Source organism: Epinephelus fuscoguttatus, linkage group LG18, assembly GCF_011397635.1.
Source record: "Epinephelus fuscoguttatus linkage group LG18, E.fuscoguttatus.final_Chr_v1".
NCBI classification, from domain to species: Eukaryota; Metazoa; Chordata; class Actinopteri; order Perciformes; family Serranidae; genus Epinephelus; species Epinephelus fuscoguttatus.
This window is the reverse complement of record NC_064769.1, coordinates 37,048,724-37,073,121: the sequence shown is the minus strand read 5'-3', so window position 1 is coordinate 37,073,121 and position 24,398 is coordinate 37,048,724. Positions and strand designations below refer to the sequence as shown.

Here is a 24,398-nt window from a genome sequence, read left to right as displayed (position 1 = left end):
CATCTGTCCCACGGACGACTGGCCGACACACAACAGCGCCTGGAGGAAGATCAGCTCTGCACTCAGGATTTCAGGTAAACAGGCTATGATTGGTTGCTTCTTAAGGTTGCTTAGCAACCCCAGACGCAACCTGCCTCTGCGCTCTTGAAAGCTGGCACGGGAATGTCACAAGAGTAGCGCCCAGTGCCCGACTTCGACCTCGTGTTTTCCAGGCGGTTATGACGCAGCATGTGCACGGCTCCTTCTAAGGCCAGCTCTGTCCTGGGATGTTCCCTCGACCTAGTGGAGGCGGTGGAGAAAGGAGAATGATAGCCAAGCTATCATCCCTTATGGACAACATGTCCCACCCCCTGCAGGACACTCTGACAGCACTGGGCAGCTCCGTCAGTGACAGGCTGCTCCACCCGCAGTGTTTGAAGGACAGATACCACAGCTCCTTCCTTCCTGCTGCTGTCAGACTGTACAACCAACACTGCTTCCAGGAAACTATGGACCATCAGTCATCACTCGTGTGTAATATCTGAATAAACCAACTGTGAAATATCTACACATGATACATGCACTAATGTATATTCTGCCATTCAGCCTGTCTATTTATTATGTTTCTATGGAAGCCCAGAACAGACAAACCAAACACTCTAGATAGTTATATTCAAGTCAGCCACCATAGTTAGCAGCCCCTCTGCAACAAGAGTGGCAACAGCAACAGTGGAACTGCTATATGCAGTGTTTTTACTTGTTTAAATCACCTGGTCTGTTTGTTTTGGAGAGGAAGAGACCTCTGTGGATATTTCAGCTCATGGTAAAAACCTCCCGAACATCTGGATCTTAAGTTATTAGACAAAAATGTGTGGACAAATACGCAGTGACTGCTACTAAAGATACACACCATGAAATGAACTGACATGTAATAACAAATACTACAAAACTTACAGCCGTACCCATGTGACAAGAGGAGGTTACAGCTATCGGCCACTATCGAAGCCCTGTTCTGCCATTAAGTTTATATAAAGTCCTATCGGCGCTGATTAGTCAGCCAAACAGATGAATCGGTCACCCTCTATATTCTACACTTCATGTCCACAGGATCCGTCATTTCCTCACTTCTCATTCAGTGTCTAAGTAAGCAGCCAAGAAATAAACTCTGGTTGTGCTGTGTTGGGTTTCCAGAGACGAGGCATCCGCTTCTCATTTGCATTAAGTTTAATCTAGGCTACTTTATGCAAATCAGGGATGTCTGGTGCAACTCGCCGCCTCTGGAAACTCCCAACAAACATTTAGACGAAAAGTTGTCGATCAAAATGGAGACAGATTCAGCAACTGCATGGCTCATTTCTCATCTCAAACAAACATTTCTGTGAACTACGTATTTTGTAATGTAAGAGAAAATTTCCACACGAGCTGTCATGTTGGCCCAGTTTGAAATACGGGAGCAGCCCATGTGTAGAGGCACACCCATCTCATGCTGAGAGGTGGCACGACCCGTCACGTCCAAAAACACCCCTGTGGACACCATGAATGTTTCTGTGATGCACATAACAACACATAACATAACAAGTCTCCTCACAAACTTTCCTGCAACGTGCTCAAGTCAAACCTGACCTGATTTAAGTGTGTGTGTGTGTGTGTGTGTGTGTGTGTTTGTGATCAAAGTGTTTTCCTCCTGTTCTCCCTAAACAGCTTGTTTTTCCTGAGTCGTCTCTGAGGATGTCAGCCTCCAGCTGGACCACCACTGGTGCGAGATGGAGGAAATCTAACACAAGAACCCACATTTGCTTTACGTTGTGTGTGTGTGTGTGTGTGTGTGTGTGTGCTGCATCATGTTAAAGGACGAAGTTCATCCTGTTCTTCCTCTGACATCACATGTGACCACCATTACTCCCACCCCTTCACTCACCGTGAACCTGGTTGATCTCAGAGTTCTGCGACAGTATTTCATCAGCCAATTTCTGTGCCGTCGGCAGCACCTCTGTGTGGTGCACCGTGATCAGGTACTGAACAAACTTCTGCAGCTGATCTCTGTTCATTTGGAATAGCGTCTCTGAGATGGGCAGGCGCAGTTTGACCTGCTCGGGCTTCCGTACCCGATACAGCGAGAGCGCCACGACGTGGGCGCAGTAGAATATGTCCTTGTTGCCACAGCTGCATGTTACTGCAGTGATTTTGCAGCGGTCGAAGCTGACGCTCACGTTGCAGACCAGCTCGGGCTCGGAGGATGTGGCGGGTTCCCTTACTGTGCCGCTGAGGTGAAACCCTGCAGAGAAACACAGAACATATTTACAGTTAATCATCTGAAGTTAATAAGCATGGAGTCTGTTTAAAAAAAGGAATAAGAACATATGTAAACCTTGAACAAGAGTTTTTAGCCTCTAGGGGGGCAGCAGAAACAAGTTGTGAACACACACACACACACACACACACACACACACACACACACACACACATTTTCAATTTTTGAATCGATATTGGCTCAATTTTGTTTTTTCCTCCTGACCAATATTCTCCCTCTTTTAGCTCTATTTTGGTCTCCACCACCTACATAAACTTTCTTTAATGAATAAATGTAATTTATAGTGCTATCAGACCACCCAGTTAATACAGGCATGACTCCATTAGTGTGCGGGGAACAGTTTTTTGATGCAGTGAAATAATTTTCAAAGGCTAAACGTCAACAGATGCGGATTGAAGCTGAATATTTCTTTAGATAAAAACATGTTGTGAATTTTCAAAAATAATGACCTCTATCTTTTTACAAAAAATTTTAACTTTCGGACTTCATAACGCTGGAAATGTTTGTATCACACAAGTTGGAAATAATCGTATGTAGCCACCACTGGAATATTATTCTACAAATAGTAAAATACTAATAACATTAGTGTGGCCTAATCTTTGTCTGCAACTTTGCACAAATACCAGGTTTAAACACAATGATGAGACGTGCAAAAAAGGCCCGAAATTCAAATTTAGAAGTCAAATATCAACATTATGAATGAAGCTGCATTTCAAACTTTAAATGCCAAAAAAATTAAAACTTGCACATAAAGTACTTTTCTACATTTTGCTGATTCTGTGAGAAATTTCCCCCTGAAAGAAAATTCAAACCAGATATTCCCTAAAAATCGTGGTTCAACCAAACTTTCATCTGGTGAAAAGAAGTTAAAGAGAGACAGATGAGTGAAAGGCGAGGGAGGGAGGCGAGCTTAAAGCTCTCCCAAATATTCTCATTTCCTTTTCATTTCCCTTCCACAACACATCAGTGCTTTCCTTCCCCTGCACACCTCCGCCCTCTGTCAGGATCGTTTCACCACAGACAGAGAGACCTGCTATTGTACCGAGAGCCTCTCCTATAGGTCTCTATGTGTGTTTGAGGGAATGCAAACATAAACGGAGAAGCAGGGCTCCATGTGGATTTGACCTTAAACTTCTTGAACTCAGCTTTCTCGAAGCTCAAGTATCAGAGTCTGACAGGAAAATAAACGCTGATGCTTTCTGGTTTGAAGAGGAGGATCTTCCACACGACCAGGCGAGTGTCATTTTCCATTTGAATGAAAACCTGTGACGAACACAGATTTGAAAACGCTATCTGTAGAGCCACATATTTCCAGAGCTGTATGTTTTCCTATGTATGATAACAGCTGTCAGAACATTGCACAAGATCATAATAAAACGTTTGCAGTGGCGATAATGCAGCTGAAATGGTGCAACAACGGAGTTTACATTTTGTTGCGTTACGCAAGTCTGACAAACAGTTCAAAACATACGATAAGATAAAGCTGTTTCTATCCAGAGGGAAACTGGTGTGCAGCAGTTGCAGAAGAAAGTAGGAAAGAGTGAAAATGAACAAAATAAAAGATCACCAAAAAACACAAAAAACAGGGAGATGGTAAGTGTCACAGTATACGCTGAGGTGCAAAATCAAAATACACACAAAAAGAAGGCAGTTAGTCATAGGAATCGTAAAAATAAAAAGTAACAGTAGGTGCAAATTCAGAATATGCACATGCCAAGACGTAAAGAGTTAACAGTGAGGATGATACAGGAGCAAAAATAAACAGGTGCACAAAATACTAGCTGTTATTCACTCTGGAACATTAGCTGTGAGATCCGATTTCCACTTTGCAAAAATGTTCTCATACTTGTGACACACACCACAGAGCTGACACATATCACCCCTGCTGGGTGGAAGACCGTTGTAAACAGAGTAGGTGTTTGTGTATGTGGTGGAGCGCGTGTGTGATACGGAGCTGGGCGAAAACACAAAGAGCCGTACAAAACAATATCTGAGAGTCAAACTACAGACGACAAAAAAAAAAAAAAAAAGCAAGGTGATTTTCCTGCTGAGCAGATGCACACAAACACACACTTTGGATGACAGTTCACACAAAATCCACATCCTGTCTTTTAAACAAACACACACACACACAGAGAAAAGCATGGTGCTCTCCGTTACGCAGCCCTGCCCCAGTCATGCCTGGCCCACAGCTGAACTACTGACGTAACAGAAACAGAGAGAGTGACTCGAGGAGGAGGAGGAGGAGGAGGAGGAGGAGGAGGAGGAGGATCACTGTGCTGCTGGAAAAATCGGTATGCCCTCAGCTGAGTGTGTGTGTGCACATGCAGGAGTGTACGCTTGGCGGCGAGCCAAAGCCCTGAGCTCAGCATTCTGTAATGCACTTCCTCTCTGTGTGTCTGCGCTTCACAGCTTGCATAATACAGCTCTGTGCACTGCATAGCAACCAAACTTAACTCCTTCACTCCCAGCAGAATACCAGCGAATCTGCAAGCTACATTTTAGACTTTTAAGAGCTTCGTATTTCCACTGCTGAAAAACCAGCAGGGACGATATGACCTCCAGTGATTTACTATAAATCCAGCAGCATACAACAACAGCTCCTCATGATATAATTACTTCAACATTTTGGGAAATATTTACTTTCTTGCCAGGAGTGATACAAGGAGATTGATACCGCTCTCATGTTTATGCATTAAATATGAAGCTGGAGGAAGATAGTTAGCTTAGCTTAGCATAAAGACTAGAAGCAGGGGAGAACAGCCAACCTGGCCAAGAAATGGTTCGGCAACCACAACTTTTTGATTTTACATTTTGTTTTCCTACAGATTTAACAAACAATATGATCTTTAGAGGTGCTGACGGGCAAATTTTGTAACCTCTGGACAGACAGCTAGGCTAACTGTTTCCATGTTTCCAGTCTTCATGCTAAACCTGGGGTGTCCAAACTTTTTGGAGGGGGTTAGCAGGGTCGAATTTAATACCTGCCAAGCGCCAAAAGCAGGTAGATTATCCATTTGGCGAGTGAATCAGAGGACGACCGTAAATGTTTGTACAAAATAGTCATATAATAAAAAACCTATGCTGTGTCTGTAGCATGTTTTGGTTTAATTTAGGGGCGCACTGCTCTGCAGCTCCTCTGCTGTCAATGTCAGAGCTTCACAGACACACACACATACATTACAAATGTGTTTTTACATGCATATTAATAGTGCTGTGGGCTGATAGCCTCGAGCGCTCCTAGTTTTGCGGCACTGTTTACCATATGGAAATACCACTTGCCGCCAGTCTGCTGCTCGCTGTCGCAATGCTAATGTGCAGCTGAGGGTTATGAGTTACACCTATAATTATGACAGTAACAAGTGTAACTGTAGTCTGAATTAAAATGACAAACTCTTTGTCTCCCACGTTGTCAATGACTGCGCATTACAGCTTCTCTCTTCCCGTTCTCACCTTTCAGAATAACAGCCATGGGCAAATTTTGCTCTGGCCTCTTCTTTAAGTGTGTATTCAACCTCATACCATATTACCTTAATGAAATTTACTAAAACAAACATATATGTGACCCAAAAATGCAATTTATTATTTTGGCCAGTAAAAATGTACCTGGCTGATGGATTTTTTAACGCTACTTGCCCCTTAGGACGGTGAGTCAAAAAGTTAATTTCGGACACTGGGGGCAGCTGCTTATCGCTTCATATGGGTCGTTTTAAAAAACAGAACAGCATCACATTATCAGCAAAAAAGTATTAAACTTTTCTCCACTCCTGATAGCGGAGGCCCTCGCTGACTTTACATTTCTTTGCTGTGGTCATGTATGCTACCTAGCTGGAAACGTCTACTGCTAGACAACTGTTTGTTTGCTTGTTTGTTTACCGTCCGTTTATAGTTCCACCTGCTTAGTTCGTACTTGGTGCATGTCCACAAACTGTATCATAGGCTTGCCATCATGAAGTGAACAGCAAAAAAAATGCAACGTGAGCTGGCTTAATTGAGCAGTATTACGTGGCCAAGACAAGCTGTGAGCCATTGGCCAGGCTTTGGACATCCCTGTGTTAAGCTAAGCTCAACAGCTGCTGGCTCCAGCTACAAAAAGGCTACCGTACAGATATGAGTAATCACATTCGACACTCTTGAAAAGAAGACGTGAATAAGGGTGATGGATCCAATCAAATTATGGATTACAGACCTTAGTCTGTGCTAAAATTCTACACCTCTGAGCTGCTTTATCTCGCAGAAATACAAGTATTTGCAACTTTAGTTTATAGGTGTCTAACAGGCTGCAATCAGATATGAAAACACTGTATTAACAACATAACTGTGTATGACAGACACGAGAAAAGATATTTGTAAGTTGAATTAAGAATACATGCTAAAGGCCCTGTTTATGAAGAAACTACATTCAGTGCTTTAATCAGACTTTTTACGACCCACTGATACTCTGAATACACTCGCCTGGAAACCGAGGTTTAACACTTCACTCCCAATTAAGCCCGAGGTAGCTGACTTAAGCTGTCTCTATAGGATTAAGTAAGGATGATGTCTCAGTGAGGAGGGGAAAAACAGGGAGGGGGGTTGAAAACAAGGCCAGGACGTTCACGCCTGTGAAAGAGCAGAATCTCAGCTCCCTGCAGAGTTCAGCCTGAGGAGACCTTCAGGCTGTGTGCAACACTGAACACTAAAACTGCATTCCCACTGCTTGGTACGACACGGCACAGCTCAAACGACACATTTGTTTTTGGTTTTCAATCAGCAAAAGTTGTGGATAGTACCTGGTACTGCTATTGGTACCAACTCAGTCGAGGTTACCAGCAAGCTGAGCGATACCAGAAGGTGGAGGTAAAACACTTCAGGCCACTGACTGGTCAGAGAGAACAGTCAGCTGCGTGTCACATCCTGCACAAAGCTGCCATTCTTAAATAGACAAGCTCAAGTCAATAGCGATTACAATTTTTTAAATTCATGTGCGAAGCTTTTATAAAATGGCAGCTCACAAAATGATGGCATACAGTTAACAAAGTGCCGACATTCCTCTGTTTGGTTGCTGAGAATCCAGCCTTTGCAGACAGGGTGTTGTCTGCACTGGAAAACAAAATACAGAAAAGGACCTGATACCTAAAGTGAGTCGAGTTAGTTCGAGTCGTGCAGTGGGAATGAGGCGTTATGTGGCCTAAGCCTTCATTTAACTCTGAGCACACTAAAGCCACATACACCAACCTCCCCTCTCCTCCCTCCTTCACACATCAGACAGCCATTCAGTCAGCTCAGCCTCCAAAGCTGGCCAGTCAGGCGTAAGTGAGAGCTCCTCAGCCAAGGTGTGCTTTGTGTGTGCGTGTGCGTGTGTGTACTTGTTGTGACAATGGGGAACCTAATCTGTCACCCGTGGAGATACAGAAGCACCTCCGGGGCTGTAGGAAGGAGAAGTAAACAACCAATCAATGGTCACGGTGTGCTGATTACCATCTGTGCTTAAACACTGGTTTCAGATCAGCTTCCCATCAACACTTGTATAAGTTTATGGTGTGGATGAAACATATTTCTGCCAACTGATTGGATCATGCATCACCATGGGAACTGGTACCATAATGCATAAAGGTAAGGCCTGTCAAGCATTGGATCTCCACGTGTTGAAGCGATGTATGTGGGGCTTTAGAAAATGCAATGTTTAGGTGGTAGTTTCTTCGTTAAGTCTATCCAAAAACAAAAGTCAAAATAAATTGATTAAACAGTGTGTTTATCTTCTGTAAGCAACACGTTCTCATCCCAGGTTGTCAAATATTGACAAACTGTCGGTGTGCAGGCCACACAGGTGAAACATATTGTATCACCTGGGTAATGTTGGGAAACGGCCGCTGTTAGGTTGAGGAAACAAAACCTGGTTAAGATTAGAGAAAAAGGTCATGTTTGGGGTTAAAATGAATATGTAACGTTATGTAAATACATTACTTGAGTGATGTCAGTGCATGATAACTGTACATAACTCGCCCAACGTTACGCTCAAATACTGACTTTTCCTTTCACAGTGCATGTGAACTGTGGTCTCCTGGATCAAAGTCCGGTTTTCTTTGACCCATACCTCCCCTACATGGCCTTTCTCACTCTTTATTAGGGCTGTAACGATATGAGATTTTCATGGTACGATAACCATCTCAGAAAACATTGCGGTATCACGGTACTACAGAAAATTTTTATGACTGCAACCCTACTTAAAACCATTTTTTCCAGTCCAAAATCAAGTCCAAAATAATAACCAAAATTAAGTTGATTTTCGGTCCAGTTGCATTTTTTCAATATCGTAGATAAGCAAATGTACACAGTGTGATAACCATCAATTTTAACATCACGGTTTGCGTCTCATGAAGATGCTAAAGGCTGCCTTCTGCGTTCATATCAAACATCAGGGGGCGTGAAAAAGTGGCGGTATTTGATGCACTGCAAGTAAGATGCAAACTGCCCCAGGGCAGACTGAGAACACGCTGGAGGGATTACATATCTTATCTGGCCTGGAGTCGCCTTGGGGTTCCCCAGGAGGAACTGGAAAGCTTTGCTGGGGAGAGGGACGTCTGGGGTGGTTTGCTCGGCCTGCTGCACCCGTGACCGGGCCCCCGATAAGTGGGTGAAAATGGATGGACGGATGGACGTTAGCATGCAAAGCTAATTAGCTTACTCTCTACTACAGTAGTAACCTAGCCCAATTTTACTTCCAAGACCCTGAGTTAGCATATCGTTAGCTAATTATGTTTAGGGTTATTTGGTTGGTGGTTGGTCTTTACGCTGCAGTAACGTACATAACCTGAGCAGTATGTACGGCCATCACATCTGTAGGTCCACATTCTTAAAGTCTTTCCTATTGAGGTGTTAAAACTACACATACATACACCTAAGATCACTTTTACAGGGTTCTTCTTTTCATACAACTTATGGCGCTAATGTTAGCTTATTTACCTGGCTAGCTACAGCTGTGACACTTCTCGTTTCAGCAGACAAAAATTGATAGAAATGAGAAATCTATTTTTGTCCACTTCTGTCTAAAGTTTGAGGGGTGAATCTGCTACTGTTACTGTTGTAAACCGAGGTCTTAGCGAACGTCAACTGGGTTTGAGAGCCAATAGCTAACAGGGTAATGTGTTAAGAAAAGGGGGGTTAAAGTGTGTGTTATAAGGAGCAGGAGGATGCACCTCCACACGAGCTCAAAATGAGGTCAATGAGGATTTGAGTTAACTGGGTCAATCTGTGTCCCTCTTAAGTGATCGCCAACAGCTCCTTACAGTATTAACATACTAATCAATGCTCTCCTGGTGTGTGTGACCATAAATACACTCAGGGCTTATCATTTGTTTAAATAAAAATTGCCAGGTTTCTGTTTCTTCCTCCAATCCAGTGCTCGTGCTTTTGAAACAGACCTGTAGAAATAACAACGTGCACTGAAATACAACATAGAGGAAGGAGTCCTCCGCGCCCGGGCGGACTGAAATTCCTCAGCTGTGTCAGAAAAACAAAGAGGCCGTCTTTACAACACATGAGACATTGCTAAATGGTCTGGTCACTCAGACAAGAAGCTGCTGTTTTATAGTGTCCGTTTCACCAGCCTGTCTGGCCCACAGCGAGCACTGGGAGGAAACTGGAAACTCTTTGAAAGGAGCCACAAAGAATGACTCAATCTGCCAGTGAGAGGAGAGCGATGGGCCTTTTAACAGTGCAACCACCTCGCAGTGGTTTTATCTGAGGAGACAGTGGTGGCAACACATGAATCAATCACTAAAACAACTATCAAAGCACTCAGGGATGCTACACTCATCTAGAACTATAATTCTTTTATTTATTATTGATTAATTTGCTGATCGTTTTCCTAATAATTCCATTAATTGTTTGGTCTAGGAAATGTCCAAAAACAGTGAAAAATGTGTTATACCTTCCCACAACTCAAGGCAGAGTCTGAGTATATAAATTCACGGGTATGGGCACGGGCAGAAATGGACTACATGAGGGCAGGCAGCCGGTGAGAATAAAAGTTGTTTTTATTTTTCAGAATAAAACAAAGTAAAAAGATGTGCAGTATATGTCTAATATTCTGACATCTAAATCTCTATTATCAAGCTGCAATTTTATGTTTGAAAAGTCAATGACACAAGTGTAACCTTTGACCCCGTGGTCTCATTGGTCACCGACGTGGAGGACTTCAGCCATGAAACTCTGCAGCCCGAGGATGAGGTGCAGCCTACATGGAGTTCGGATCCTTTGGAGGTTTGATGGTGGTGGAAGGAGCATGCTAACATGTTTCCTAACCTGGCTGTGACTGAATGTTTTCACCATCCAGTCAAAGAGACGTCTCCTCCGCTGGATTTGGAATTCAAGAATGGAGAACCAGCTTAATGTGAGGGACTGGAGCCTAGGTGGGTTTAATCAGGGGTGCAGGTAGGTGCGGCTTTGACCTAGATGCAACAACGGGTACCGGGGTTGTGGGTTTTCAAAACTGGACAGGACTCTGACTCAAGTTGAGGTCTTGTTGATGTCTTGCTTTGTCCGACCAACAGTCCAAAACTCAAATATTTTGAACAACTTCCTCGAATTTTCAAGCTGGAGCCATCACATATTTAGGTTTTTGCTTGGAAAAAACGATAAAACAATTATTTAATTACCAAAACAGCTGTCCATTGATTTATTGATGGCCTTAACAATTTATGGACTAATAGCTTGATCCCACAGTTAAAGTATGTGAGCCTACCTGTGTTGTTGGCAGCATCAAAAGTATATTAAGCATAGATTAAAATACCTTAAGGCTTAATAAAGTTTATTCTGTACCTGATTTAGTATGGACTGTTTTATGTTGCTAGGAGACTGTGAGAAGCACTGACAACACCTTAAAAATGCCAGAGACAAGGTATATAGGCAAAATTAGATGCCCAATAATCCCTCAGTTCCTAAAATTAGCGCACATTTTTCAGTGCTGGAATCAGACCTTCAAGGACGTTTCAATGTTACAATCAAAACAAGCAACACAAATTCAACCAGTCCCCATGAATTCTGCGTGAACTTGCAATTTTGTCCAGTCACCACAAATCTGACCAGTGAGTTTCACCAATCATAGCAGTCCCCCGCATTAATTAACTTCATAGTGTGTTGTTGTAAAATTGCAGATATGTGCAACAAGAATGTCTTACATTTACCAACAGTGATCACCATTAATTTACACAACAGGGGGGAAACTGTTTAGCATGTTGCGTTCTTCCACAACGTTGGGCACGAACACAAAAGAAAGTTGTCAATGGATACTTTTCTACCACAAAACACACCCTGAAAGTGACTACAGCGCGTCAAGAAAAATGACAAGACAATTCATCATCTATTGCAACTGCAAAACAAATTGAGGTGAGTTCGATTTAATATGCGGGGTTAGTGGGAACATTTGAGTGTAAATCACAACCTCAGAACACTGTGGTTTAATTCTCACTGAATCAAGTTGCCTTCAATGAATTATACAAATGAGTTGCAACTATTTTTCAGCCTGAAAACACTGCAACATGCGAGGCAATGTTTTAGAAAAGCTGCTGTGAAGTCAGGCATGTTAGGCTGCAACATTTCTCCTAAAAAAGCCTGTTAAATCCTGGAGGGGCTGTGGATTACTTCATGGCCCCAGGTTTGTTGTGCGGTAAAGGAATGATGAAGGTTTTAAAACAAAAGTTTGACACAGAGAGCCTCTTCATGATAGACCCTCACCAGGTCAGTAAATACTTGAGACCCGCTGATGTCAGCTGATTCTGTTTTAGTGATGTATACACCCAAAAACGTGTTGACACACAGTAAGCTCGTAGCTTTTGGGGCCCCTGGAGGACAGGGGCCCTGGGGAAGTTACTCTTACGAAACAGAACATACATGTGAGCACACTGTGTAGACACATGGATTAACAGGCAGTACTAACACCCAGCAGCTTCACCACAGGCACTGTCATGTTGACCAGTGGTGGAAGAAGTACTCAGATCCTTTACTCCGGTTAAAGTAGTAACACCACACTGTGAAAATACTCCATTACAAGTAACTATTGCACTGAAAATATTAAGTACACGTTGTAAGTATTATCAGCAAAATGTACTTAGATTTATGGGATATATATCTACATGATCGCCATGTTGCACCGCCATGTTTCTACAGTGCCCCAAACACAAAAAAAAAACACAAAGCAACTAAAACTCAGATAAATGAAGAGTAAAAGTATAAAGTAACACAAAACATCCAAGTACATCTAATATGTACTGAAGTACAGCGCCTGAGTACATGTACACGCATGCATGTTAATGATGGGGTGAGTTTGAGTTCACTTTGAGCTCTACTTTTAGAATAACTGAGAAAACAACCAGCAGTCCACATTCAGCCCCCTGATGGAGCCGGCTCCTCCGTGGAGGATCATGGACGCACAAACACGCAATCTCACCAGCATATTCACGTCAGTGTGTCTTTGCTAAGATAAATAACGGCCGTGAGAGGTTTCACAACAAGCTTCTAAAGGGACGGAGGAGGATTTATCCCCTCCCTGTCTTTCCTGTCTTTTAATAGCATTTGTTTGAGTGCTGTCTGTTCCCGATGTGCTCAGTGAAAGTCATTTGTTTAGCCTCTGAGGACCATCAGCAGGCCAGCCAGAGCCTCTCCTCTCCAAATGCATTTGTTCCCACTCCAGAGATACAGCTCGGTCTCCACAGAGATCTTCACAGAGCTGCTGCTGCTGCTGCTAATGAGCACAGGAATCCCATGAAGACGCAAATAAAATCAAATAAAAAGCTTTTAGTATTTGCTTACATGTTGATCTGATTGTCATTTATTAAATCGTGAGTGTGCGTTTGCTACAAGTGATGTCACGTCCTCTGAATCATGTACATGAAAGAAGAGTTTGGCATTTCTTGCAGAGAGTTTGATGAGAAGATCGATACCACTCTCATGTGTGTACGTTAAATATGAAGCTGAAACACGCAGGAGAGTGAGCTTAGCTTAGCATAAAGCAAGCAAGCAGGTTTTAAGCATGGTAGTGAATGCTTGTTTCCCCCCTTGACATAAATGGACGTCACGTTTTGTGGGCGTTCTCTTAAATATCACCTATATCTATTTCTTGGCCGATGTATTAATCTTCTGACATGCTAGCTCTCCCCCCTGTCTCCTGGTTCTAGCCTCATATTTATTTATAAAGATGAGAGTGGTATCAGTTAAATATTTCCCATAATGTTGAACTGTTCCTTTCCAAAGCTACTAACAGAGATTAATTGAAGATTATACATTGTTCTAAAGAGCCTTTGACATCTCTGGTTGCATTCACGGGAGCTGAATAAAAAAAAGAAGAAGATGAAAGTATCCTCAATCCTCTAAATTATTTACATCAGGTCTTTGATCACATCAGCACAGATACTGACAAAAATAACCAGAAAGTAAAGGGAAGAAAAGGAAAAACTCGATGTGGGAATAGGCAACACGTCAGCGAGGCGGGCCAACAAAAGGCCGATGGGAGAGAACACTCTGTGAACTCTGTGGGAACAAATGTGTTGGGAAACAAGTGAAGTTAACTCAGAGTAACCTGAACATCCGTGGTGCAACTCCAGCTGTTTCTGCATTCTGTTTCCTCTTTAATGCCACCACTTCCCTCCTCTAGATCAGCACTCACTATCTCCTGAGATAATGAGAGTCTCCACACTGCGACAATGGGTAGTCATACAGATTACACTCACTTTAGGGTCTGTGTCGACTCATTTTCATTTATTAGCAGAGGTGGAAGAAGTAGTCAGATCTTTTACTCATGTATAAGTATAGCATTTGCAAGTGTTCTTATAAGTACATGAGTATAAGCACTAAAATAAAGCACTAAAAGTAAAAGTACTCCTTATGCAGAATGGCCATTTTCACAAATATATATTATTGTATTATAATTATATATATGGTGCATTAAGATGTAAGCCTCACTTCATTGTTGCAGCTGTTAATTTCAACTGCTTTACATACTACTGAGCAGTTGATCAACGATAATACATCAATAGTTTACCAAATTTACTGTGTATTACCGTAACACTTCAATTAATATCCCGGGCTATTATTTGCTTAAATCACTGAATTCAATTTATTTCGGACAGGCCTTTAATTCCTTTCACACAAAACTCTTGTTTAGCAGAGATGGGAAAATACAATTAAATTGTTTATTTAAACCAGTATGAATATTACTTGTATAAAAATTAGGCTTCAGATAAATTAGGTCCAACAAACAGCGGACTTAATCCTGTTTAAAACAATACTCACAACTTGGATTAATATTTACGATAAACCCTTTTGATTCTTTTGATCTGAGGACCCTTACAGACTAAAGGAATATGAATAACTTACAGGCTAATCAAGGAATGGACACATAATTTGAGGTAGCCAACAACCTGGTTTTATACATCCAAAGAACTTCTATTAAAAACAATGAACTGCTTGGCAACCAGACCAGGCCTCTAATAGAGACAGGCCTTTGTTTGTCAAAATGTGCGGCCTAACCAGGCCAGTAAAAGGGACTGGGCTTTTAATTGAAGTTTTACAGTAATAATCTGAATCTGTAAAGTAACTACAACTGGGACATCAACATATTGGAGAGCAATATTTGCCCCCAAAATACAGCAGAGTATAAGTATAAAGTAAATTTAAATACTCAAAGAGAAAACAGTGTTTAAGGAAGTACTCATGCATGAGACTCAATACCGCAGTTATGAAAGTACTCGGTTACAAGTAAAAGTCCAGCATTCAAAATTTCATTTCACACGTTTCTTCACACCAGAGATCAACCAGTCTCTGAAGAGAAGTTAACATATTATTATGTCTTGACTAGATGCAGACATAAAATATAAAGCTTTTTAAAAATTAATACATTTACTAGGCAATATAAGAAAAGTACTTCAACATAAACTTTACATAAAACATGCCGTATTTATTTCTCTGTGACATTTTGAAACTAAAGTGTAAAAATAATCCTACTTTAACCGGCTTGCATGAAGCTCTCCCTGAGACAATCCTGACAATAGTCATAACCGGGGCAGATGTGACCTATTTGGAGTAATTAAAGTCGCATAATTAAAGCATCATCTTTTCAGCCTGTCAGAAGGCTAATTTGAATTATATTATATACTACTAGGTGTGTTAATTATTAACAATGCATCCTCATTTATTTGTTGATTCATATTTTGTATTAATTATCTGGAGGAGGTTTTGAGATATAAAATATTAGCTGTACCTTCAGTGTTGTGACACGTCACAGAAAGTAACAGTCAGGAGGAAAACCTGCATCTGTCCAAACAAACTCAAACACACCGGCTGCAGACTGCAGTACAACAGCTTCTCTTCATGAGCACCAGTGTGACCTTTGACCTCTGAACTGACAGCAGTTTCTTCCTTGAGGTTGCTAAAAGTCTGATGACACCGGTGTGTGGTGTGTGTTGTACGACAGTGTGTGTGTTGAGGCCGCCTGCAGGGAGGATGGCAGATAGTAGAATATATTCAAATCATATCTGAGCGTCGTCAGAGAGTGTCCATATGGTTTCACTTTTTACATTTTAGAAACATCTGAAACCCAAAGACCGTCACTGAGGCTGAGCCACTCACTATGCCTGCATGGTAAAAATTACTTAGCAGCAGTTGTGGTATTAAAAAACAAACAGATGTGCCTGGGCCAACCCTTTCCAGTAAGCAAGTGCTTTTTCATATCTCTACATTCACACAGTACGTTTGCATGCATACATTTATAAAAGTGAGACCTGAGAGGTCATAAAGTGAGAAGCAAAAGGGAACACTCCCTTCAAGTTGGTGCATTGGAGTAAACGATGACTCAGAACCTGGGTTCTTCTGTTCGTCAATCATGGTTTAAATAAACCACATGTTGTTATCAGGCTGAAACAATCCTGTCATCTCAGATGAAGTTACTTTGAGTAACAATTCACTAGGGCTGCAACTTGAGATTATTTTCTCAATCATTAAGTCTACAGAACAACAGAAAACAAATGTCACATCATCCTTCATATTACAATGCCCAAGTCTCCTTAATCACTGACAGAAATATGTACCATGTGGTACAAGATAATTCAGGAGATGTACTAATTAAATGCTCCATCTTTCTTTTCAAGAGACAAACTTTAACACGTTAAAATGTAAAAACAGCCAGTCCAATTTCATGTCATCTGTACAGCAGAATATTTAAGGGTTTAGCTGAGTCATTTCATGGAACATTACCTCTTATTAAATTGTCATAATTTGTACAGTACAAAATAAAATGGGACTCATTTTCCACCTCACCAAAATCACAGAGCTAACACAATCGGCTGTTATCCAGAATTTTTTTTTTTGTTTGTTTTTTTTTAAAATCCACAAACCTCAATGTGAAGACAAAGAAGAACAGCTATCAACCATGTAGCAGTAGCGAATTCTCACATTTGAGAAGCCACAACTATAAAATTGACTGAAACAGTTAATCGATAATTTAACCTCTCCTGCGCTCTTGGCGTCTCTGCACCGTCATGACAGTCTGGGAATGACTTTAACGTAGAACAGTGACACTTTCTACTGCAAAAACATCACCAACATAAGCTCCTAAACCAAAATCATCCAGCAGGAACATGAAAATCAGGGAGAAATTGACAACATTAGCAACCAAGAAAACATGCTTCCAACAAATGTCGGTCTACAGGCTCAGAGACACCAAATCAACTGTTGCGTCGCCTCACGTTGGCTGTATCTCCAACAAAAAGCTGCACATTTACACACTGCAAAGACTGCAGTCGACAGCCAACCAGCATGTACATTCTGCACCTGTATGAGAGGAAAATAACTCTCCACACCAGAAGACGGCAGTCACCTGTAATCCTCTTTCAATAGGGGAAACCAGAAGACTGTCTTGATGCTAGTTAGCACATCACCAACACAATCTAATGTTGAAATAAAAGAGCATATTTACTGTGCGCCTGTGAACAGTAACACCAACTGTCAGGAAACATTGAACACGCTGAATCAGCTGAAAAAAAGCCGACCAGGGCCAACAGCGGGGGACACACCACAAAGACTACGGTGACAGATGTTCATTGACAGCTCAACATTGCCTACACATTGGTGTGTCAGGGCCTTATGGGTTTATTTTACTGCTTTAAGTTTGCAGCACTGTGCACTACCCAGGTCTGGTGGGAGCTAACATTAGCTAGCGGCACCACTCATTCTGTGATTACAGCTTGTAACGCAATCCTGACCCAACAGCGCTGCTGTGGAAACATTGTGCCCACCCTTTGGTCTCATGATGAGTAAGCAGCTCAATCTTTAGGCCGCAAACCCTCTTCAGCATTGTTAACGACTGTTAGCCGTTAGCAGTGTCAGCACCAATATTTTATCCTGTTAAACATTTGTGTGAGGTTTTGTCATAATTAGCCTTTGAATTTTTGAGTTACGGCCAAAAACATACTTTGGGGGGACACACTGACCTTGACCTTTGACCACAAAATTCAGTCCAAGTGGACGTTTGAGTCCAATTTAGAGAAATTCCCTTAAGGTGTTCTTGATATATCGTGTTCACAAGAATAAGACAGATGCAAGGTAACATTGGCCTTGACCTTTGACCACCAAAATCCAATCAGTTCATCCTTGAGTCGAAGGGAATGTTTGTGCCATATTTGAAGAAATTCCCTCATGGTGTTCTTGCGACATCGCATCAACAAAAACAGACATGGTCACAGTGACCTTGACCTTTGACCACAAAGATCTAATCACTTCCTCGTTGAGTCCAAGTTAACATTTGTGTAAAATTTAAAGAAATTCCCAGAAAACACTCCTGGGACATCACGTTCCCAAGAATGAGACAGATGAGGTCACACAGACATGACCTTTGAGTTATGACCACCAAAATCTTATCAGTTCATTGTCGAGTCCAAGTGGACATTTGAGCCAAATTTGAAGAGACTGCCTTGAGGCGTTCTTCTGATATCATGTCCACAAGGATGGGACGTACGGACAGACAACCCTGAAAACACTGCTGGCGTGGAGACATAAAAACCGTTGTAAACAGAGTATTCAGAAACGTCTGAAGCCTGAGGGTTTTGCTCAAAGGGATTAGCTTTTCATACGTTCACCTCATTGTTTGAAACTTTGGCCACATTTAACACGAACATCCAACACTGAAACCTTTTATATATGTGACAGACAATAAGAAGAAGCTAACAGGTGGCCTTCAATAAAGATTTGCAGCTCCAGATTAATATCAGCCTCCAAGAACTGACAAATCCAGGTTTTATCAAATCACAATCACATGGAGTGTGTGTGTGTGTCAGCTGCATGTGTGTTGAACAACTAGCTCAGCAACATTACCTGGGCTTGTCTTTGTCTGTAGTCGACCGAGAGAGACCGTTTAACTGTCAGCGTAACGTCATAACGTCTGTGCGAGGGAAGAATACTTTCCTACAGCGTCACAGAGAAGGAGGGGCCCCTCACTGTCAAAACAGGATGCAGGTCACACCATATCATGGCAGTGCATCAAAACTCGAACTACACACCCTCAGCCTCTCTCTGTTTGGGCTGAACAGACAGACACAGCCTTGCTCAACATTTCTGGGGAAGAGAGTGGCTCAGCTTAGACAAGCGGGAGTGACTGGTGTGCAAGATAAACAACACTACAATCATCACTGCGAATCAATCGGCTCCTTCTTTATCTGCGTGCTGTTATTTTGGTTTCTGTTGGCTCACATTATCTCGTCTCTTCCTGTCTGAGCACCTACAACCCACCAACCAACCAGCTCTTTTTCCTCGCTGCATCTCATTCACCAGCTGGAGCTGCCTTCCTGTTCAGCTGCCATGTGATTTGTCACCTCGCAGTTTCTATCCATCCTCCGTCACCGCGACTGAGTGCCTCACACACACGCACACACACACAACACAGAGTTATGATGATGATTAGACCAACTGGGTGCTCAGACTCGCAGATATTAATCTTCCTTTCTCTCTCTGCTCATGAATAAAAATGATACCAGTCAGAGGAGGAGAGGAACTAATTTGATCGGGTAAAACTTTGCCTGAGTACATCTTCATTTACGCTACTTTATACTTTTACTTCACTACATTTCTTCTGTTCACTGCATTTATCCAACAACTATATCTCTTTTAAAGTACAGCTGCAATGATTAGTCGTATGAACACTTTCATAAAGAAGAACTGTGACAGTTCCAGGTTCTCCAGTGACAGAATTTGCTGCTTTTCTATCTCTCACATTAAACTAACAGGGTTTTTCCTGCAGAGAATTACGAGGCGGACGCAAATTTCATCCTGCCTCCAGCTCTCGACAAAACTCTGACGGGTGTCTTCATGGGAAACACTTTTCTAACAAGCTTTGCACTTAAGAAGAGAGGGAGAGGTTAGACTTGTGATTTCTTTTGTCCATAAGTCATGACCAAAGAGTAATATAATAATACCAAAGACTGTGAGCACACTCACTTCATTAATTGCATCTGTGACAATTATCTAGTGATACTCTGATTGCCTGGCAACTGACATCATGATATGCCCTGATAAAGACTTGAGTTGTTGGTTATGACAAAGCAGATTACAAGTCCAACCTCTCCCTCCTTTGGTGACAAATGTCCTTGGATCCAAAGAGCGCCTGTTTGGGATACCTACATATGTGAAGTAGCACTCCTCAGCCAACCTAATTTATAAAGTGCTGCACTTACTGGATTTCTATCATTTGTAACTGCAATTGCAGCGATGCCAAAACTGCCAAAGAGAAAGCAAGGACATGTCTGTATACGCTAGGCACAGCAAAGCAGGTAACAGCCGTGTAGGTCATTATTAAGTCTCTTTTTCCCTGCCGTTCAGCGTTATATTTTATATCACCAGCTTGCACGTACAAACACCACTGCAATAGGCAGTCGCTGTTTGTGAACGCAGCTCTCTGCATTTCAGTAAAGTTGGAAAGACATTCACAGATTCGAACTTCCCTGATCACAACTCATTATTTGGTTTGTTCTGTTGTAGATTGCTAAATATGATGTGCTGTTAAAAGGGTCGGTGTTATAAGCTGTAGCTTCAGCCTGCACCTTTTTGGGACTGCAGATGTGTATAAGTTACGTTAAATCACTTTATTGTAATGTTTTGCACTGTAATATTTAGGTATCTTCCATTTTCTGTGAGAGGCTGTGACTTTACTTTGATGAATTTGTAGATTAATACATGATGTTCTTATTTGAATTTGCAGAACAAATAAATTCTAAATTCTGTGATTCCCAGCTTGGTCGCTTCTCTGACCTGCTCCTCCACGAGAGCAACTAGTGGAGAAACAACAATAGCCACTGGGTTTTCACTGACTCCCATCTTTTCCCCGATCAACGGAGCCAGTTGGTAAATTAAACTTTTACCAAACCCCGTAGGAAGGACGGCAAACACATCCTTTTTTTCCAATAAAAGCTTTTAGTGCAGCTGTTTGCTCTGTTTTTAAAGAAAATGTACATTCCAGTTCATTCTACACATTTACCATCGTAGTTTCAAAATCAGTAGTTGGTTGTTTACGAAATGCATTCACTCCGCTCCTTGTCCTTTCTATTCTGATGACGTGCCCGCCACCAAAGTAATAAACGGTTGCGAATGCGCCTTAATGATTGCATGACCAGACTGATCTGTGGAGCAAAATTGAATATGAGCTCGCGAGATCAGGATGGTTTCACCAGGCTAGTAGACAACGGGGTTCAACCTAATTTTCTTCAGAACAAGTTGTCCTGATCAGGACTGGAGTGATCAGGACCATCTGCAAAGTGCAACACCAAAAAGAGATACAACAAAAATATTCAATGTCTTCACTCTTATCCAGCACAGAAGTCGACAAGATCACTTCACACACCCATTAATATCAGAACTCCTAAAGCACATCGCTAGTTAAAACAAAGTGTGATCAGGATGTTAACACCTCTGCCTCATTTTGAGACAGGAAAAACCCTGAGTAACCTGATTATTTTGGGGTTTTGGACTGTTGGCCAGCCGAAACAAGACATTTAATGCAGTCACCTCGTGCACTACAATACTGTAAGGAAGTTTTTTCATTTTTTATCACTGTTTTATGAGCAAAATAGTTAATTAAGACAATATTCAGCAGATGAATCAACACTGAAAGTAATCGATAATTGCAACCCTGTTCAGGAGATTAAGATTTTACATTAAACACATTGTTACCTTTAGGGCTGCCACTAACGATTATTTTCATTGTCGACTAATCTGTCGATTATTTCTTCGATTAGTCGACTAATCATTTCATTGAAAAAATGTGTTAAAATGTTGAAAAATGTCGGTCTGTCTCGCTCAAACCCCAAAATTATGTCATCTAATGTCTTGTTTCATACTCATACCAAAGGGTTTTAGTTCACTGTCACGGGAGAGTGTGTAAAGCTGCCAATATCTGAACATAAGAAGCTGCAGTAAGAGTATTTTGGGGTACTTTATAGTACTTTTCTATGAAAAATGACTCAAACTGATTAGTCGACTACTAAAATAGTCACCGATTATTTTAATAGTCGATTAGTCATCTATTAGTCGACTAATTGTGGCAGCCCTAGTTAACATTAAACTAGTGGTTTCAAACTGTGTTTTAGCTCGTGAGCCCTTATTTTTAAAACAGCAATGTCCAGTTGGGGCATCTTGTCACAGCAGTTTCCCCTCTAAACTTCATTTAAAGTTTGATTTAAATAACGTTTTGTGGTCTAAAGAGGTGAAATTACTCCAAAAACAAGCAAAGATAAATGAGAAGAAGTCCTGGAAATTAAACTTCGGTATCAAAACGTAGTCTCTTCTTCACTTTCCAAGTAATAATCTCACGATCTTACAGATTTATCTGGTGACACTTTGGATGGGCCTGACCCTGAGGTTGGGAACCATCGGACTAAGCCAGCTAACTGCATTTAAAGTACTTTAAACCAGCTCCATCTGGAGCAGCAACAGCAGTAACATGCTGCTCTAACATTCAAGTATCAGTATGAATAATCTAATAATATCCTAAGGAATAAAACATTAGTCAAAGTCCTTCATTCTGCAGAATTAGCACTTCTACCACATTTTGCTTGTATACTTAAACACAAGTCAAAGAAGGAGTCTGAAAGCACGTCTCCATCCTCTGCGTTTCATACACCCTCCTTTTAACCGAGCATGCACTCGTTCATCTGATCACCCTGCTTTAACCACCGCCGCCCCTCCCTGCTGTGAACTGCATTAAAGCCCAAAGTCGATACGCTTTTCAAGTGCATCTTGTTTCCATCACACGTACCGACATTACTCATCTTTAACAGACGAAAACAATGACTCAACTTGTAGGCGCATGCCAGGCATACCCCGGAAACATACCAGAGGCGTCCGCAGGGCTTGTGGGAGCTTGTGTGTGTGAGCGTGCATGTGAGTTTTGTAGAGTGACAGGTTGGGTTTTTTTATAGACTAATCATATGTGATTATTACGGCTGCAACTAATGATTATCTTCATTATCAAATCATATGCTGATTGTTTTCTCCATGACAGGGACACTCACGCCTGTGAGAACAGTCGTCTGTAGCCTCTGGAGGAACGGACGTCTGAGAAAATCACCCTGAAGATGTCACCTGTAGTCAGGCTTCAAATATTTGTAGTCAGGTTTTAAATATTTGTGTTATTGACTGGGAGGATAAAGTCTGAAAGATGAGCAAGGAGATAGAGTTGCAAAGTGGGTGAAATTATTATTAAAAGTTTAAGTTCCATTAATTTTTCCCAAAGACAGTGTTATGTGACACACAGCTGAAGCTCTTCTACAGCTACGTAAATATTTAACACAGTAAACATCAGAGGAGAAGTTAACTACGAGTCCCAAGATGCATTTCTGTCAGAAACACAACATTACCGAGCTTCAGATTCTCTATTTGCTGTGCTAACAGCAGGCAGAAGCTGAAGTTTATTTTTTGTTTTGCAATCTGCCATTTAAATGAATTAACTTTTGGATTTTACAAGTTAGACGGTCTATAAAAGTGCTCGTTTTGTCCGACCAACCATCAAAAACCCAGAGATACTCAGTTTATTATCAGATGAGATGAAGAAAAGTGATGGAAATGTCAAACAATTAATCAACCAACTGTTTCAGTTATAACGACGATCACTGATGAAATCATAAAGTCATGAGGACATTGATGATTTTTTCCATTTGAGGTCACAAAGTTGTGCAACAGTTTGCCTGGAAGTGTTTAGACAATGGATATACAATCAGATAGTTTCAGGATGCACCTTTAAACCTGGTTCTACTCGTCTAAATTTCAACACGTTGTACCTGTTAAAGCTTCGAGGCAGCAATGTGCTATGAGTCAAGGAGCCATGTTGAAGGCCGGGGGAAGGCCTGCAGCTACAGCTGTACCAGGAGAACGAGATCATCTGCTTGTTATTACAGATACAGACGTTGGTGTGAAAGGTGGAGCATGCAAAGAGACAAAATAATAAACTGAAACCAGGCAGGAGATCCCCAGGTGAAGAGCAGAGGCAGAAGGCAGGAAGTGGATGGTTATAGGTCCCGTGACAACAGTGTCGGTTCACAGTCAATGGGTTTACATTATGTGACACACAGTCTGGGCACTTGGTAAATTTGGCTGAGCAAACACTGTGATGATTTCCCTCCCTGGGCCCAAGAAACACAGGCGTATAGATACTGGGAGCAGATGGCAGGAGCGTTATCTGGCAGAGCAGGTTCACATGCAGGAGGGAGGCCTTTCAAATATTTCAAACACATAAACTAGAATAAAACTGCATCCATTGTGTTCAACCATTCAAGTTTCAAAGGAGGGTGAAACTGTAGATTTGTGGAAACAATCGAGGTTAAACATCAGGCCTCCTGGGGGGGTGTTTCCCATGGCGAATGGTTGACTGACACAGAGGGTCTTTGGCAGTTTTCACCTTTTCAACAAGCCCACATATTGCTGCTTATGTACCCTTAGTGAATTCAGACATCTGTCTCTTAACAACCGTAACCCTTTGGGAGAATCCATCGTGCTACTGCATTTGGATTTAATTCGAAAAGTGGAAGCTAGTTAGCTCAAATCTGCAACTCCTCTCGGCTTTACGGAGCTTTATAGAGAATTTTAGCTCATT

The 24,398-nt window shown here is 41.7% G+C and overlaps 1 protein-coding gene across 2 annotated transcripts in view; it reads right to left on the bottom strand.

Annotated features, from left to right (window-relative positions):
• zswim6 (zinc finger, SWIM-type containing 6) overlaps positions 1–24,398 on the bottom strand; it is a 91,318-nt gene that overhangs the window by 18,695 nt on the left and 48,225 nt on the right. For both annotated transcript variants that reach the window (XM_049560053.1, XM_049560052.1), the window contains one exon: positions 1,898–2,254. In XM_049560053.1, the coding sequence (XP_049416010.1) occupies positions 1,898–2,254 (357 nt within the window). The remainder of the gene's footprint in view (positions 1–1,897; positions 2,255–24,398) is intronic.